At 35.8% G+C, this 15,964-nt stretch overlaps 1 protein-coding gene across 13 annotated transcripts in view; it reads left to right on the top strand.

Moving 5' to 3' along the window:
- TENM3 (teneurin transmembrane protein 3) overlaps nt 1–15,964 on the top strand; it is a 682,045-nt gene that overhangs the window by 560,794 nt on the left and 105,287 nt on the right. For 10 of the 13 annotated variants that reach the window (XM_058305014.2, XM_058304951.2, XM_058304879.2 and 7 more), the window contains exon 11: nt 12,461–12,607. In XM_058305014.2, the coding sequence (XP_058160997.1) occupies nt 12,461–12,607 (147 nt within the window). Of the gene's footprint in view, nt 1–9,940; nt 9,968–11,531; nt 11,553–12,460; nt 12,608–15,964 lie in introns of all 13 variants that reach the window. The other 3 variants (XM_058305092.1, XM_071213985.1, XM_071213974.1) reach the window with 2 other exon arrangements.

The raw sequence follows: 15,964 nt of genomic DNA, 5'->3' as shown, positions 1-15,964 counted from the left end.
GATATTCACATCGTATGATGTGGCTAGAGTGAGTTTTTTTCTGACCCTCTCCTTTTTGAGTACCTCTCTAATGAAGCTAGAAAACAGCTGTCTGAAATATGACTATTATTTCTGGGATTTAACAGGCATGTGCCGTCGATAAATTAAGGAGCAGTCAAAGGAGGTCCATAAATATGAATACTTTGCCAGCTGCTTTTCCATTAAACTGTTGGTTGAATGAAATTAGTAAATAATTATATTGGTGGGGAATCTACTACAACCAACCAAATGTAATATAATGTCTTTCTTTAACAACAGAGCTTAATTTTTTCCTATACACAAAATTAGTTTTTAGGGTAATCCAAATTGCAAATTGGCCAATTTGCATTAAAACTATGCCTACTTGTTCTGATTTGTCAACACCTCTTTTTTTAAAAAGTCTTTAACATTAAGGATGGGTGGGTAAGACCATCTGCTTATGGAGCTTGCTTGTAGCTCCATCACTTAACACATGAGACAGGTTACAGCTGTTTAATTGTTATAGTACTGAATGATTATCATTTTACCCAGAATTAATATTTATATATGTATGCAGAGAAAGCATGTGGTTAAACATAAGTGATCTAATTGTGAATTAATGACACTAGGCATTCATTAATTAGTCCCCACATGAACAATGAGGTGTAAAATAATGCTTTTCACATACAGTCTTACTCTTGGCTTTTAAGATGAGTCCCCAGTAGTGAATATTTGCATGAGAGTGATCCACTCCAAGTACATGGGTATATGCAAGAGGGGAGTCATCATACAGCTGCCATAAAAAGAGAAAACTATGTGGTTGTTTTACATACCCTAATTCTTTCCTGTCCCCAAAAGTGTTATTTTCTGGATTGTGACCAGTGTCAATGCAAGCCACATGGTAAAAGCCTAGATGTGCAATTTAACTGCATGTACCACCAGGTCACCCACAAGAACAAGCTGAGGGTCGGCTTGCTCCTGTGTTTAGGAATGGTGACATGCAAACTTACACATTCCATCTGCTCAGTACATTTCATAATGAAAAATTTCAGCAAAATCACCATAGAAGATAAGGGATATGCATGATATGATATCTGAAAGTCTTAATTTCCAAATAGTTCTTGTAGAAGTGGCTTATATTTCTGAATTTGTGAGCAGATTGCCAAGTACACAGATATTTACCTTCCTTCAGAAAATACTAATTTACCTTGCCCAAATGACATTATTAATGAGGGAACACAAAATATTTAAAGCCAAGTTGTGATATAATCTTTATTCCAAGAAGCTGAATAACATTTTGATTAGAAACTGTGCATATAAACCAGCAGAGGGTTTGTGTGAGACAAGAAAGAAAAAAAACTTTCTGACATCAAAGTGGAGTTGTCCCCACCCTGGGAATTAGCCAGTTTATATAAAGAATGTTCCAATCAAAGGGAAGCTACATCTTGGGGAGGGAGGGCATGAGGTGGCTTATCCTGGCATTACTGGGTCAGGGTAGATATTATGGTTTATGGAAACAAATCACTGGCAGTCCTAAGTTCCTTTGCTTAAACTCAGACCTCTTTCTTTCTTCATAGTCCCTTAAAAGATACCAGTTACTTCATGAGCCTTTTTATTTTATTTTTATTTTTAAAGAAGCTTTAGAAAGCTGTTACATAAAAAATATAAGGGATTCCCATATGCCCCACTCCCTCCCCCTCCTGCCCTTTCTCACATTAACAACTCCCTCACTAGTGTGGTGGTGGTACCGGATTTTGTCTAGGTTCTTGACTATGCTGCAGAAAAGAATTTCAGGAGCATGTCGGGTGAGTTAGGCCAGGAATTTATTAAGGTAGGAAGGGAAGAGAAATGGGAGACAATACACAGATTGGGGGTCCCAGGTAGAGAGGAATGGGGTGAAAAGTGATGAAATGGACTGATTTACAGAATGCAGTCCCCATTATAGATTATAAATGCCCGGGTTTTACTTGCATGGCAACCATGGCAAGGAAAAATGGCGAGAGCAGGGCAGGAACGGGTCCAGTGGCAAGAGAGCAAAATTAGGCCTTGTGCCTGCTTTTTGAGCTGTTAATTATTCCACCCCTTTGCTAAAAGCAGGGGAGGAGTTACAGCTGTTTTGATTGATTACCCCCCCACACCCCACCTCCCATGCCCACACTCCCCATCCGTCTCCCAGGAGGGCCTAATGATAAAGTCCTTTTCCTTATCCAGGGCTTCTCCTGGCTTTCAGAGCAAGTTTTATTCTGAATGGCAGAATCTGAGGGAGGGTCCTCCAGCAGCCATCTTGGGGGTTACTCCTGTCCACGTGGACTTCTTGCCAGGTTCCAAATCCACCTACCAATTCCTTATCTTAGTAGTCGGCTTCAGTGCTACATTTGAAGCTGTCCTTTTTAAACTATAAACTATCTTTTCTTACAAGATGACTTAATAATACCTAATGTTTATGTGCCAAGGCACAACTGCAAAGTGCTCTAAATACATTATCTTATTAAACCTGATAACCCTCCCATGAAGAAGCTATTAGAATCTCCACTGAGGAAACTAAGGCTGAGAACAGTTACATAGTTCTTCTTTAGATGCACAACTAATAAAATGGCAAATCCAGAATCCAGACCTATGCAAGCCATAAAGCCCATGCTCTTAACCATTCGACTGTGCTCCCTCCTAAATCACTTAGTTGTTTTTCATGTATGTGTATGGTGAAATAAGTGAAAACTAATATTTTCTATGATAGAGATAAATATCTATATACCTCTAACAAAAGATTGAACTGTCATGGAAATAGAGGCGATAATGATGTCTCATAATAAAACCACATTTTTTAGCTCAGGAAAATTTGAGTTAGAGGTGATAACAAGACCCAGAGTTTGCCAAACTAAAAGGAACAGCGACTACAAGAACTGTTCAAGGAAAGTCAGTTACTGTGAAGTGTTTAAGAAAACTGTAAACAGTTTATTAAAAACTACATCTGTCCTTCCAAAATTTAATTGTATACCCAGTTTTCCTGTCAGCCGAGATTAGCAACTGAATACTATGTACAGACACTGACCATTTAAAAAAAAAACATGTATAGAAAGTAGATAGGTGACTTGTGTTACCAGTATCAATTCAGGAAAAAGTCACAGAAAATTTTAGTATTTGTAAGCATGTGTTCTCTCACTCTTCCTCCTCCCTCTCCTCACTCCCTCTCTGCCCATACAAATAAAGAAAAAGAACCTTTTCCATAAATTGTCTTTGCAAAGAGCCAGTTACTATTTTCCCAAAGGAAATTACAGTTTATCCTAGGTGAGTTAAAAGGATTATTCAAAATCATTTATTATTTTTCCAGCTATCTTCAAAAAAACTGAGAGGGGCACAGTAGTATATTTGCCATTTTTCACGAGTTATTTTATGTATTTTTCTTAAATATTTCCTGAATAAACAATAATGATTTTAGACAAAAAATGATACTGTTGCTGACCAAATCAATAGAGTGTTTTTATGGTTTCCTGTGATTAGTACTATACAGGTATCACTTTAATAATAACCTAGGTTATTGTTTCAAAATCTTACATATCCAGACATTTATTTAGTGTGAAAAGTATTGTTATCAGTGTTAAAAATGGTCCCTGGCTAGTTCCCAAATTTTTTTAATATAGGAAGTCCTTAAAAAATGTGTTTTTGCTTATGCCATTCAATAAACTCAAACATGGGATAGAAAACCTAAAGGAGACCTGTATGTGGGCCAGCGGATAAAATCACACCGTATTCAAAGAAAATGATGAAACTGGCATAATCACACACCAGACAATAGGCGCCTCCTCTCCTGGCTGTGCACGTCAACATCAGTGGGTCTGCACTGAGAGTGCGCCACCCTTCCTCCTTCACGTCGACATTAAGGCATGAAATTCCAAACTCAAGGAGGACACCAACTACTGTTTGGCCAGTTGTCTATATAAAGCTCTGCAGCTTACAATGGTACTTTTTCAGCAGCACTGCCTTTATTAAATTTGATTTATCTCAAAGCACCTTTTCCATAGAATCTGAATTTTTCTTCTAGGCTGAATTAAATTGGGATACTCTTGTTTCACTCTTTTGGAAGGTCTTGGTGTAAATAATTTTTGAAACTGAAGTATGATAATTTGCTTGGGTAGCTGCACGTAAGAAGCAATGTATTTGTACAGCTAACTTTGCACCAAATTTCCAAACTAAAAAAAGAATATGCAAACTTTCAAAAACAACTTACTTGAAGGCAGGTTTTCAAAATAGTTTTGCCAATTTGAGGAAAGCAAAAGGTCTTTAAAGTGCACATGTACACACACACAAATGGTTTTCTTTTATTGGCACCACCTCACTAGTTATTAAAATTCAAATTAATTGTCTCTCCTAAAGAGAATGTTTGCAATATTTTATCTTAATCTTAAAATGAGAATTCTATGGTAAGGGAGAATATATTTTAAGTGGTTTGAGTAAACTCATAAGAATATGAAATTGGTTTATGGTGTTTAAAGTTATGTCACAGTTATAATCTTTTATGACAGGGTAATCAGTAATAAAACAGTGCAGTGAGTAGCAGTTAAGGAACATCAAATCAATGGGCATGCAGCTTGCATGCTGATTTAAACAGTCACTGATTGGAATAAATGGATTTAATATGTACTTATTTGCAGACTAGCTTTTCTGTCATCCTAAAGGAACTGGTACATGGATAATCTACGAATGATACCTACTTACAACTTTAATGAGATACTAATGGGAGTCATTTTTTTAAGTTCATGTTATAAAGTATTACAGAACACACAATGCTAAATAAAAATCTGTACTCTAAAGACTTTGCAATAATGGCCATAATGAAGAATATGTCTATTTTTTATTATGTACTCTTACGCTTGACGACAGGCCTCTAAGATTTAACTGTTGTAATTAAACTGAAAAATAGTTCCAGCATTGTGGATTCTTTGTTATTTGCCAATGTCTACACTATGCCCAGGAGTCAATTTAGTAGCCCAGTGAAAATACTATTTAGTATATTCCAACCAAGTGGATGTGAATAGTTCATAACCACACACATCAGCAACTATGTATACACAGGAAAACCATTTCTCTTTTTCCTTTGTGAGCTTCCTAATATATGTATAACCAGCTTGGTTTACCTTTGCTTCTTCTCTATGAGAATCAGTCTCAGGGAGGAAAGAAAGCAAACTTGGAATTAATCTTAGTCCATAGAGACCACCGTGTATCCCACTTCTTCCCCAAGCCACGCACATATACTCCCTCTACCTCATTTTAAATCAGCAGCCTTCTTTGGAGCTTCAGTTAGCAGATATTTCTTGTACAACATTTATACATTAACTCTTCTGTTCTCTGACATTTTTCACACTTCAGTTTTACTGTTTTGCCAGTTGATTTTCCAAACTTCATGTTTTTAGAACAGGTTACAGCAGTTCTTCTCATAAAGTGTTTAGTCTCTATAAGATACCCTCATTTGTGAAGCTGTGTTAACAAATTAATATTTCAAATTAGTTTGGATTTTAATCTTACTTCCTGGTTTTCTCTTTGTCAACGTTGAATTAAGGATTTCCACAGTTTTCTGTCTGATTTTTTTCATTCAAGTCCATACAACATTGACCAATTCAAAAACAGAAGCTGCATCTAGTGTACCTTACACAAATATACAGTTCTGACTTTACTGAGTTTTAACTATAACTTATTAAGAATATGGTCTTTTGCGTAAGACTACATGGTTGGAATTTTGGTTTTACCACTTGCTAACATTATGATTATTTAATTTTTATGCCTCAGTTTCTTCATTTGAGAAATAGGTAAATTATAATCGTACCTATTATAGGATAGTGAAAATTAAATTAGCTAATTCATGCTAAATGCTTAGCATAGTTTTCATCATATAGTAATAGTAAATGGCAGTTATTGTTAATACTACTGTATATAGTTGGGATTGATGGATTGCAGAAGAAGAAGAGCTGGATGAAGGCAGGGGAAGGATGTTGTGCATGAGGCATTGCCCATGTTCGCTCCTTTCTCATAAGGTGGGCTCTCCATTATTCATAGAATTTCTTCAAAAGGTGCAAACACATGCAAGACATACTAGGCCCACATTGTCTTTTTTTCCCCAGCAGGTATTAAGATTCCCCAGTGGGAATCCCAGGCCATGGGAATAAAGTGATCAGCATGGCAAAGGAGCTTACAATTTTAAGGGGAAGATTTACACATTAAGTTAGATACCTCTGTAAAGATCATTTAAGTCTTGTGTTTCCCTGTTGTCTTAATAGCTAGGTCTTGATTTTTTCTTCTTTTCCATGTACTTGATGTATATACTCTCAGACTTCAGTTAAAAAAAAAAAATTCATCGGATAAAAAGAAGGCTGCCCATAATTTTGATAGATAAGCAGATGACACAACAATAGCATAGCATGCAGATAGAATTTCCCAAAAAAAATGCTATTCTTCCCTACTCTGTATGTTAGGAATAATGATATAGCAAGACTATATATGAGCAAGGTGCCTCCTAGGAGAGGGGTTAGAGCCCAGATCCTTTACTAAGGGGAGCAGAAAAGAACAATTCACTCTTTATACCCTCCTTCACCCATCGCCCCCATGGCACAAAGGCAAATAGCTTAAATAGAAGCCTTGAAAGAGCATTCTTAGAACTATCCATAAGGAAAAGTGTGAAAAGGATAGTCATTTGCCTTAGTGACATTGGAAGTTTATGGTCTAATTATATATTTTTTAAAAAAAACATTTTTGATGAGCCAAACCTTTCTCCTGCATCCAAAATTTCCCTGTGCTCTCCTGTCCCAGCATGGGCCTCCAACACATGGGCATGAAACTAGGGCGGTTTCATTGTTATGTTCAGGAATGGCTATGTATCTGAATGTATTTTGAAAGAGAAACAATTAAGGCCAAGAATTAGCTCTGGCTCACCCACATTTTGGCATTTAAAGTAGATCCACCCAGCACATTCCCAAGCAAGCCAGATAGAAGCCATCTAAAAGAAGGTACAGCCCTGTGGCTTTTGGGAAAGCAGTGTCTGCTTAAGTTCACTTGAGATCATGAATGACTGCAGAGCACTTCTGAGCTCCTTTCATTAGTTACTTCTACTGGAAAAAATAATTGTTTCTAAATCTCCAAGAAGAGGCCTTATGACATAGAAGTTAAGAGCAAGCTCTAAAGTCAGACCGCCTAGATTCAAATCCCAGTTCTGCCCCTCACTAGTTTATGACCTTGTGCAAATAACTTATTCTTTCCTTTTCTCATTTTTTTTTCATTGTAACTTCAATAAAACTTTACATCATAGGGTTATACTGAAGATTAAATGAGAGTATAATACAAAGCACTTAGAACAGCGTCTGGCCCAAAATAAGTATAGAGCAAGGCTGGAATCAAAGAGTATTTCATGTGAACTCTTGAAACATTCTGAACTAGGAGAAGAGCCTGGACAAGAGCTAGAAAACTAGGACTCATCAATGTTAGTCGGGTGTTCATAATCTAAGTTATACAGACCCAGGACTCACGGTGGGGCTGCAGTCATAGGCAGCAATTTGTCTGTGAGCACGTATGCATCCTTCTGGGAGAGAATCCATAACCTTGACCAGTTTTCTCCGTTATCTACAACCCAAACAAGGTTCAGCATGACTGTCTTGGAAGAAATATAGTAATACGCACTCCCTATGTACCACAGCAATCTGCTTAAAAGAAATAATTGAAACTCCCTGGAAAGCATTTTATGAATATGACATTTTATTGGAGAGATGTGTAAAGGGCTCTGTTTTATACATCTAGCCTCCATTTTTATAAGTTTTATTCTATTAAACAAATTTAAAACTTGTTAGTAGTTCTAATAGAAATTACTTTCCTTTAATGTCAGCACACATTCATTAGTTTTCAAAGTAATTTTTCTGCAACCTAATGTGCCTTTCAGCAATTGTTGGGTGTATTAATTTTTAAATATATTGTATTATTTTTACGATTATTGTTCCTAATGGCTTCTTACAACTTGCCTGTATTTTTCTGATTATTTTCTGTAGTGGCTTATACAATGGTGTTTTTATTGTTGCAATTATTAATTTTTATAATTATTTAAATCTCATATATTGACATCTCCTTTTAAGCTTTTCATTATGCAGAACCAGGCTTCTGTGGTATTGTCAGAAAGTTTAGTCTTCAAGACCAAAATAGAGGTGGTTGTTTTACCTCCTTTATCTCTTAGTTTTAAGCTATGAATCTCACAGGTATTCCCTATGATATAAAATACAAGTGACAAATCTTGGCATTTTTTTTCCTCAGCACAGATATTTTTCTTAGGTAGGTTTTTTGCTTTTTACAAAACTTTCATTAAATATTTTTCAAGTGTTAATTTTGATCTGCTATATATTTTAAATGTTCCTTTCTAATTTCAGCTCCACTTCTGATACTCTTTTTGACCCAGTGACAAACCTAACTTTACCTGTAAACAAATCTACCATTTGGCATAATTGATTCTATTTGCTAAAATAATGGAATTGGCTGGATTAGAGATAATTTATTCCTTCTTTAAAACTAGTAATCCAGGTCAGAATAAAGTACATCCCATATTTTGGTTTTTCTGACTGAACTGGACTGATATAAAAGCAGAAAGTTTACTCTCCAACTATAGTCAGTGCCATTAATTTTTATGAACTGAGAATTCCCCTCAAAAATACCAACCCATCTGAATCAGAAACTCCAGAATTTTTAATAGCACTTTATGTTCAAATCATCAATTAAGATAATTATGGGTCTCCTAGATTATATAATATTTAGAAGGAATTAAGAAATTATATGAAAAATGTATTTATATTTCAATGCTTGAATACTGAATTTATTTTCTCAAATTATAATTTTACCATAGCATCTCTACTGTTACTTATTCCTCACCTTAATTCCTCCTGCAATGTACTGTTTTAGCTATAAACAAGCTTATTTCTAAATGCTGTCAGCAGTTTCTAATGCAATCCTGTGACAAAGTGAAGAATCCTTTTATATACATAGTACGGATGTATCAAAACTATTTATGATTTTGTTTACATACATGGCAGAACTACCAGAGTTGAGTGGCTCAAATGAAGGTTATAGTTTAAAAGATTTCTGTTAAGAGTTCTGCTACTACTTGCATAAGTCAGTAATGAAAAGTAAACAATATTAAGTATCTTTGAAAAGCAATTTTAGATCATTAAAGATGTACAAATTTTGACAAAGCAAGATTTGAAGTTTATTAAGAATATATTAGAACTCTGCACTGAGTGAAGGGAGAGGGATAGTTGTGTCTGTTAAAGAGGAGAGGTGTAGTCTAATTTAGGCTCATAAAAGATTAAATGGACAATGAGGTACAGGTAAAGTAAAAAAACTCAGTCTTAACCATAACTTTTCCTACAAGACTCATGTGAGAAACAAGGCTTATTCTGGTTATGAATCCCGGAAAGAAAAAGGGTCTCAGAAAACCACCTGTTTCCTTAATGGGCTACATACACGAAACATCACTGTCCATCTGCCATGTGGTCAAGGGCTACTGGTTACTTATTCTCTATAGGATTTGTACATGCCTTTTGCATACCACAGTTTCCCAAGGATTCTCAATTTCCTTTTTTTAAAATTTGTTTTATTAACCCTTAACATTTGATTATCTATAGATCTCATATCTCGGTTTAGCCCTTAGAGAATAATCTTTAAAAAAGAGTGTGGTAGAACAATATTGGTTTACCTACGTACTTTTCTCGAAAATGCTGAATATTTCCTGGAATCACGACTACAGTTGCTAAAATGTGAATATGTTGCATTTCTAGAAGATATGAAGTACATCTCTGTCATGTGATGTGAGTCTTATGTCAGCTGCAGCTACTCAATTTGCATGTAAATTCTGAAAATTTCCTTGTCCCATGTGACACTTCTGAAATGTCTGTCTGTTCTTTTTCCTTTTTAATTTCTCAAGCTCACTATTTGGATAAAATAGTTAAAGGTACTGTATACTTGCTCTTTGTTGACATATCTACATATATAAATACATAAAACCATGTATCAGACTGCACTAGGTATGAAAATAGACTGTTTTTAATGCATATTTTTATAAATTATAAATGAGGCTTACATTAAGAGAAATGCCTTGGATTTAAAGTATTGACACTTAAATGTCTGTGTGTCATTTTTATAATTTTGGGTTATCACAGATTTCATTCCTATGTAAAAGCATTAGTTATCACTGGAAACAAAAACTGAAGATAACGCTGCATTTGCTGTTTTAGTTTTCTTATTTTTTTTTTTTTTTTTGCTTTAATATTGTCATTGTTGGCAATTCAGCTGATGAGCTTTAAATTCTAAATTAAAGAATCACAAATGTTCACTCTCTTATCACAGAATAAGAAATTGTCAATCTAAAGAAGATTCTGGTTAACATGTTGAGAGAAATCTCATTTATCCTCATATGTAAACTCCTTTGGCTTTTTATAAATGTTTCAAAATATATGTGATATCATAATTTATGTTTTGTTTTTTTTTTAAATACAAAATTTTGTGCATCCTATAAAACAGAAAAGATAACAATGTTCAGCAGAAAACAGCAGATTCTCAATGTCTTCAGTTATCGTAGAAATAGGTGGAAAATTTTTTTCAGAAGAGAAAATTCCCTTTTCCTTTCTCCTCAAATTACCTATTTTCTTTTCTTTGTTTGTGCTTTTCATTAGAATATGGAAATATTCATGGCAATATCCAGGCTTTCATATAATAACTCTTGTGTGCTTGTAATCAGCTGCTGCAGCTCTGTCAGTGGGACAATTAAATCCTTTTTTTTGTTGTTAAAAACAAAACAAAAACACATCTATAAGGAAAATTCAGCTTTTATGTATGAATAATCCATAAATACAGGTGGTAATTGCCTGAAAGAAAAGAAGCAGGAAAATTAATTTTATCCTGACCTGATGGTATCCATAAGTATAATTTCATTATACCCTGCCACAAGAGACTGTCAAAATATTATTTCTGTTATTCTGTTCTTAAGAGACAGAATGTCTCTTTGAAATAGTTCCATTTTAAGTTCCGTGGTGGAGGAGGGGAAGCCAATATGTGAATAATTCTTTTAATACAGACTTAAAAAAAATAAAATAAACATCTTTAAACAGATTATTCCCTTAAATTTGGTCATTGAAACTATAGTAGCATTCGAATTAAAATAAGCAATATAACAAACCCCAATTGCTATAGCAAGTTTTTTATTAATATATATTTTATACCAAGTTATAAATAACTGTGTCCAAAGAGATCTTATTCATAGCCAGCTATTCTTAGAATTTTAATGCATTTATATCCTTGCTTCTGTCAGTGTCTTATCACACTCATAGATGAGAACACCAGAATCTACCTGTCATCCTCATAAACAGCTCATGTTGGCTGCATGCCAGATATCATCAGTAGGAAGTGGCAAAGACTGTTTATTTTTTAATGTCATTTTAGACTGAAACAATTATAGATTTTGGATATATTAAATTATTTTAATTGTTTCCCAAATTTTCCCTCCTTGACCATAAAAGCAGACAAGATAGGATATAAAGGTAACAGCATAAAAGCCTTAGGGAGATTGTCACAAAATATCACTCTCCGCTATCTGTCTTGAAGCACGTCACTACCGTGTTTTTGTTCAGTCTATCGATGTTTTATTGTGGTCCTTATGGTATTTCATTTTGTCCGTCCTAAGTAATCAAATATGCACAGCTATTACATTTAGTTGGAAATCCTGTCGGTCCTGTCCCATCCGTATGCAGCCTGAATCCTAATGTTTGTTAGAATAGATGCTAAGCTGCTTCACTATTTCCTGGGCTTTGCTTATTCTGTGAAAAGGAATGTACTCTTGGCATAAAGTATAGTCATTAATACTGGCCTATACTTTGTGCAATTATTTAATGCGCTGTAATTTCACATGAATATACGGCAACTCTGAGGCCAGATAAAATTAATGTTCTCTTTTTAACATCATTCATATCCTCATACCCACTTTCATGCTCTTGAATTAAGAGGGAATTTTTTAAAGCAACAAGGTGCTTTAAGAAGGCATGTCCTAATAAGCAACCAGTAACATTTACCACAGATTAAAAGTCTTTATTAGGGACTCTGAAATTATTTTGCCAAGATACTTTTTCTCACCATCTTCTCAACCTTGTTGCTTTGCCAAAGGAAAAAAAATTAATTTTGTCTGGCCTTCAGCTATTTAGTGGATCGTTACATATATTTTTACCCTGCACAGGTAATGGTGTCTCAGGGGTCAGGCCAATCAAAGATGCCACTTGGATAAGAATTAGATTCCGTAGATAATGTTGCTGTTTCTATCCATGTGCAATTACAGTATTTGTGCTGTTTATAAAAGGCCTGTTCCCAGTAAGTGTCCCTTATCTGTTTATTTTAGGTGCAAAAACTTTCAATACTCAAATCACTTGTGTTTTCCTTCTTTTGTCTCTTTTGACAGAAGGTTGCCCTGGTCTGTGCAATAGCAATGGAAGGTGTACACTGGACCAAAATGGCTGGCATTGTGTTTGCCAGCCAGGGTGGAGAGGAGCAGGATGTGATGTAGCCATGGAGACTCTCTGCACTGATAGCAAGGACAATGAAGGAGGTAAGAAATGCTGAGAATGAAACAAGTGTGTGCCAGAGCACAGATAGTGCATGAGTTATCTGTTGCCCAAAAAAAAAAATATGATCCCCATAGGTTAGATGGACTGAAAAATGTATGAGGGTTGATTGAGTAACTTTGCTCCCTGTTTTTCCTGAAACAAATGCAAGATTATTGCTGCTCAGGGAGAGAGCAAGTTAACCAAACTACTGTATCAATGCCATTATTTTCCTAATCCTCAGGTGAGTATTCTCCTCAACTATTCCCCAGTAGTTAGGGCTCTGTGAATTGGAAATGCTAAAGCAATATTTTAATAACTGAACATTCCAAAAGGAGTGATCCATGTTTTAAGCTCTTCTGTTGAAAAGCATGCATGGAGGAAACATAACAGAAACTGAGAACTGGTCTCTTGAAGCTCTACTCCAGTGTCTTTTTATCCTTAACTTTACACCAAGTTTAAAAGACTCTGGTGTTCCAGCCAATTTAAGCCCTTGGGTAAGAAATTATTATTTTCCCCATTGAGCAAGTCAGTGCTGCTGTATTTTAATTTCAGAGGACAGTTAAGAGTTGATGATTACTTCTCCAGAGATAGCTGTTCAGATTTGACATATCTATGGCCTGAATTTTAGATTCAGTTCCTCTCCAGATATTTATGGTCACTTACTCTGTAGCTTAGGATGTGTTATTCTTTACCCCTTCCTTCCTCTCTGTTGCTCTTTTGCTTATGCCCACCTGGGCTCTGTAGTATTGGATAAGAGCACAGTTTTTAGAGTCAGACAACTCCTCACTCTACCACATAGTAATTATGTGATCTCAGACAAGATTAATCTCTCTAAACCTCAGTTGCTTCATATGTTAAACAGGAAGAAAAGAGTTTTTGAAAGAACTAAGTAAGAAAATGTATGTGAAGTACTTAGCATATTGCCTGGCATACAGTATGCTGGAAGTAGTAGCAGTATTATCCAATTTTCCTTCTTTTGCTTTCAAAAGTACTTATCTTGACTAATTCAAATTCATAGAACATCATCAAAGATTAAAGAGTCTTTCCTTTTCTCTAATCAAGGTGGACCTAACTACTGTACTCTTGGAAACAAAGTGACCAGCACCTCTCCCAAAACATACAACCACACACATAAACACACTCTCTGCACCTTTAGTCACTCTCAAACCAAGTGTTATACCTCATCTTCCTGACAAGAATTCTCCCCTTGAGTTTCTAGAATAGGCTCTACTGTTTCCCCTATTTTCTTTAACCCTGAACTGTCAAGAAACTTTCCTTTCTACTCCTGATAGATTCAGGTGATCTGCAGTCTCACAGCTTTTCCTGTCTTACAGCACCTTGCTACCTATGACTCTTCTTTCCCTGTGCAGTGTAGAAATGGCAACATTAATCAGCTCTGAACCACAGCCCAGATGGCACCTTTCCTCATTACTTTTCCCCAGGCCCCTCTATGCCACTGTTTTCTTTTGCCTGGGGAGGAGAAAAAGTGTCTCTTTTTCCTTGATCATGTAGTTCAGATTTTGTCTTCTAAAAAGAGATTACAGTGAGGAGGATACAAACTCTCTCAGAGGGAAGCAAACTGCAGGGCCAAGTCTGCAGAGACACTGCAGAGTAATTTAGGGACTAATCAACTTTTTAGTATTGTTACAGCTAAAGAGGTTTTCCCCTTTCCTAAAAATTTATCAACTGTGAATTGGCCTCATTCCCTTTGTTTATTCTTATTAGCATGAAACTATGCTATCTCTAGGCTTCCCACTCCAAGGGGAAATTTGAGTTGATAGAAGACCTCCTGTGGATTCTCTTATTTCACATAATTTGTATTCCTGTCCCTAACCTAATTTTGTTGATCTTCTAAGAAAGAATCTCAGTGCCAACCTTATTATGCCCTGAGATTATAGCCTACACTAGAGGTTCATCAAACTTAAGCATGTGCTATATATATGGAGACAGTATTTTGCCAACCCAACCTCTAATAAAGACATGTACTCTAGCCATTAAGGCTGTAAGAATATGAGGGCAGCTGAACAGAATGTTTAAATTGAGGACTGTACCTGAAATTCTAGGAAATATGGTGACTCTACCTATGTAGAGTCATTGTCTAAACTAAGTTTTGGCATAGACATGGTGATTTAGCTAGCAATCAAGTATGTATCAAATAATGAAGGATGAGGAAACAGTAGAAGTTGGTTTAGCCCTCGTTGGAAGTCAAGCATGCCATATAAATAGCTTCTGTAGTCTCATCTAAGCAACTTTGTAGAATACAATTTTCATAAAAGAAGAGCAAAAAAAAGTTGCTTACCATTCCCAGGACTCACGAACATATAGCAAACATTTTTACAAAAGACTGCCGTGTAAGGATTTAAATAGTTAAATATTGTCTTAGGCTAAACATCTTTCTTCCCCTCCTACTTATTCTACCAAATCCAGTGCTCCCCATCGCCACTGTCTGAGCCTGAAGATCCCTCAAAATCCGAATCTCAATAAATCAGTGCTCCTTTTTGCTTATGGATCCCCCCACTGTTTCTCTGAAATGTTAAGAAACAGCTGCCTTAAAAAAGGAATTCTTATGAAGAATAGGAGGACTTGACTACTGATAAAACGGATGAGAGGAACTTTTAAACTTTAACCACTCTCAACACGTACACATTCATAAAAAGTAAGCCTCCTGCCCAAGTGGACCTTGTTTCTTAAAGGTTCAAACAGTTGTGTATACGGGGTTGGTATGGCGTTTCAGAAGTAAAGGCAATCTTTTACCTGTAATAAATGCCATGACTCCATCCCTACCCTTCATGGAATCAACAAGAAGCTTTGGAATAGATTTTTAGTTCATATAGTGTATGTCAGAAACATACGGTCACTGAAGCGGGTAGTTGTGGGTAGAATCTCCACACCAGGGATACAGCCCTCCCCACTCTGGGAACAATTACAAGAAATCCTGTCCTAGCTGAGAAAGTTCTCAAAGCAAATGATCCACAGTACAAGCCTAGACTAGGCTTATAAATATTTATTCAAGTCCTGTTTTACCTAAAACAGTCAGCACACCTCTAGGTTGAGTCCTTGCTTGTTTATAACTCAGAACTCACTCTGATCATGAAGTTTCTAAGATCAGAGAAAAGAAAGGTAAAGAGAGAGGAATCAGTCACTGTTAAATGATGTGTGATCTAGAGTGCAGTTTAAGGTAGTGACCCTTTATTGCCACATTATTTAGTTCCCTGAGTACCTCTTCCAGTCAGCCATCTGAGTGGAGACCCAATTTATTTCACCGTACACTCTACCTCAGACTTTTACTGCCCCTTGACAAGAAAATCCTTTCTATTTTTAAAGATTCTATTCTTAAAGGTGAAATTGTGTTGCGTTGT

This window comes from Dasypus novemcinctus, chromosome 1 (assembly GCF_030445035.2).
Source record: "Dasypus novemcinctus isolate mDasNov1 chromosome 1, mDasNov1.1.hap2, whole genome shotgun sequence".
NCBI classification, from domain to species: Eukaryota; Metazoa; Chordata; class Mammalia; order Cingulata; family Dasypodidae; genus Dasypus; species Dasypus novemcinctus.
Note: the sequence above shows the minus strand (reverse complement) of the source record. Positions and strands in the feature narration are given on the sequence as shown.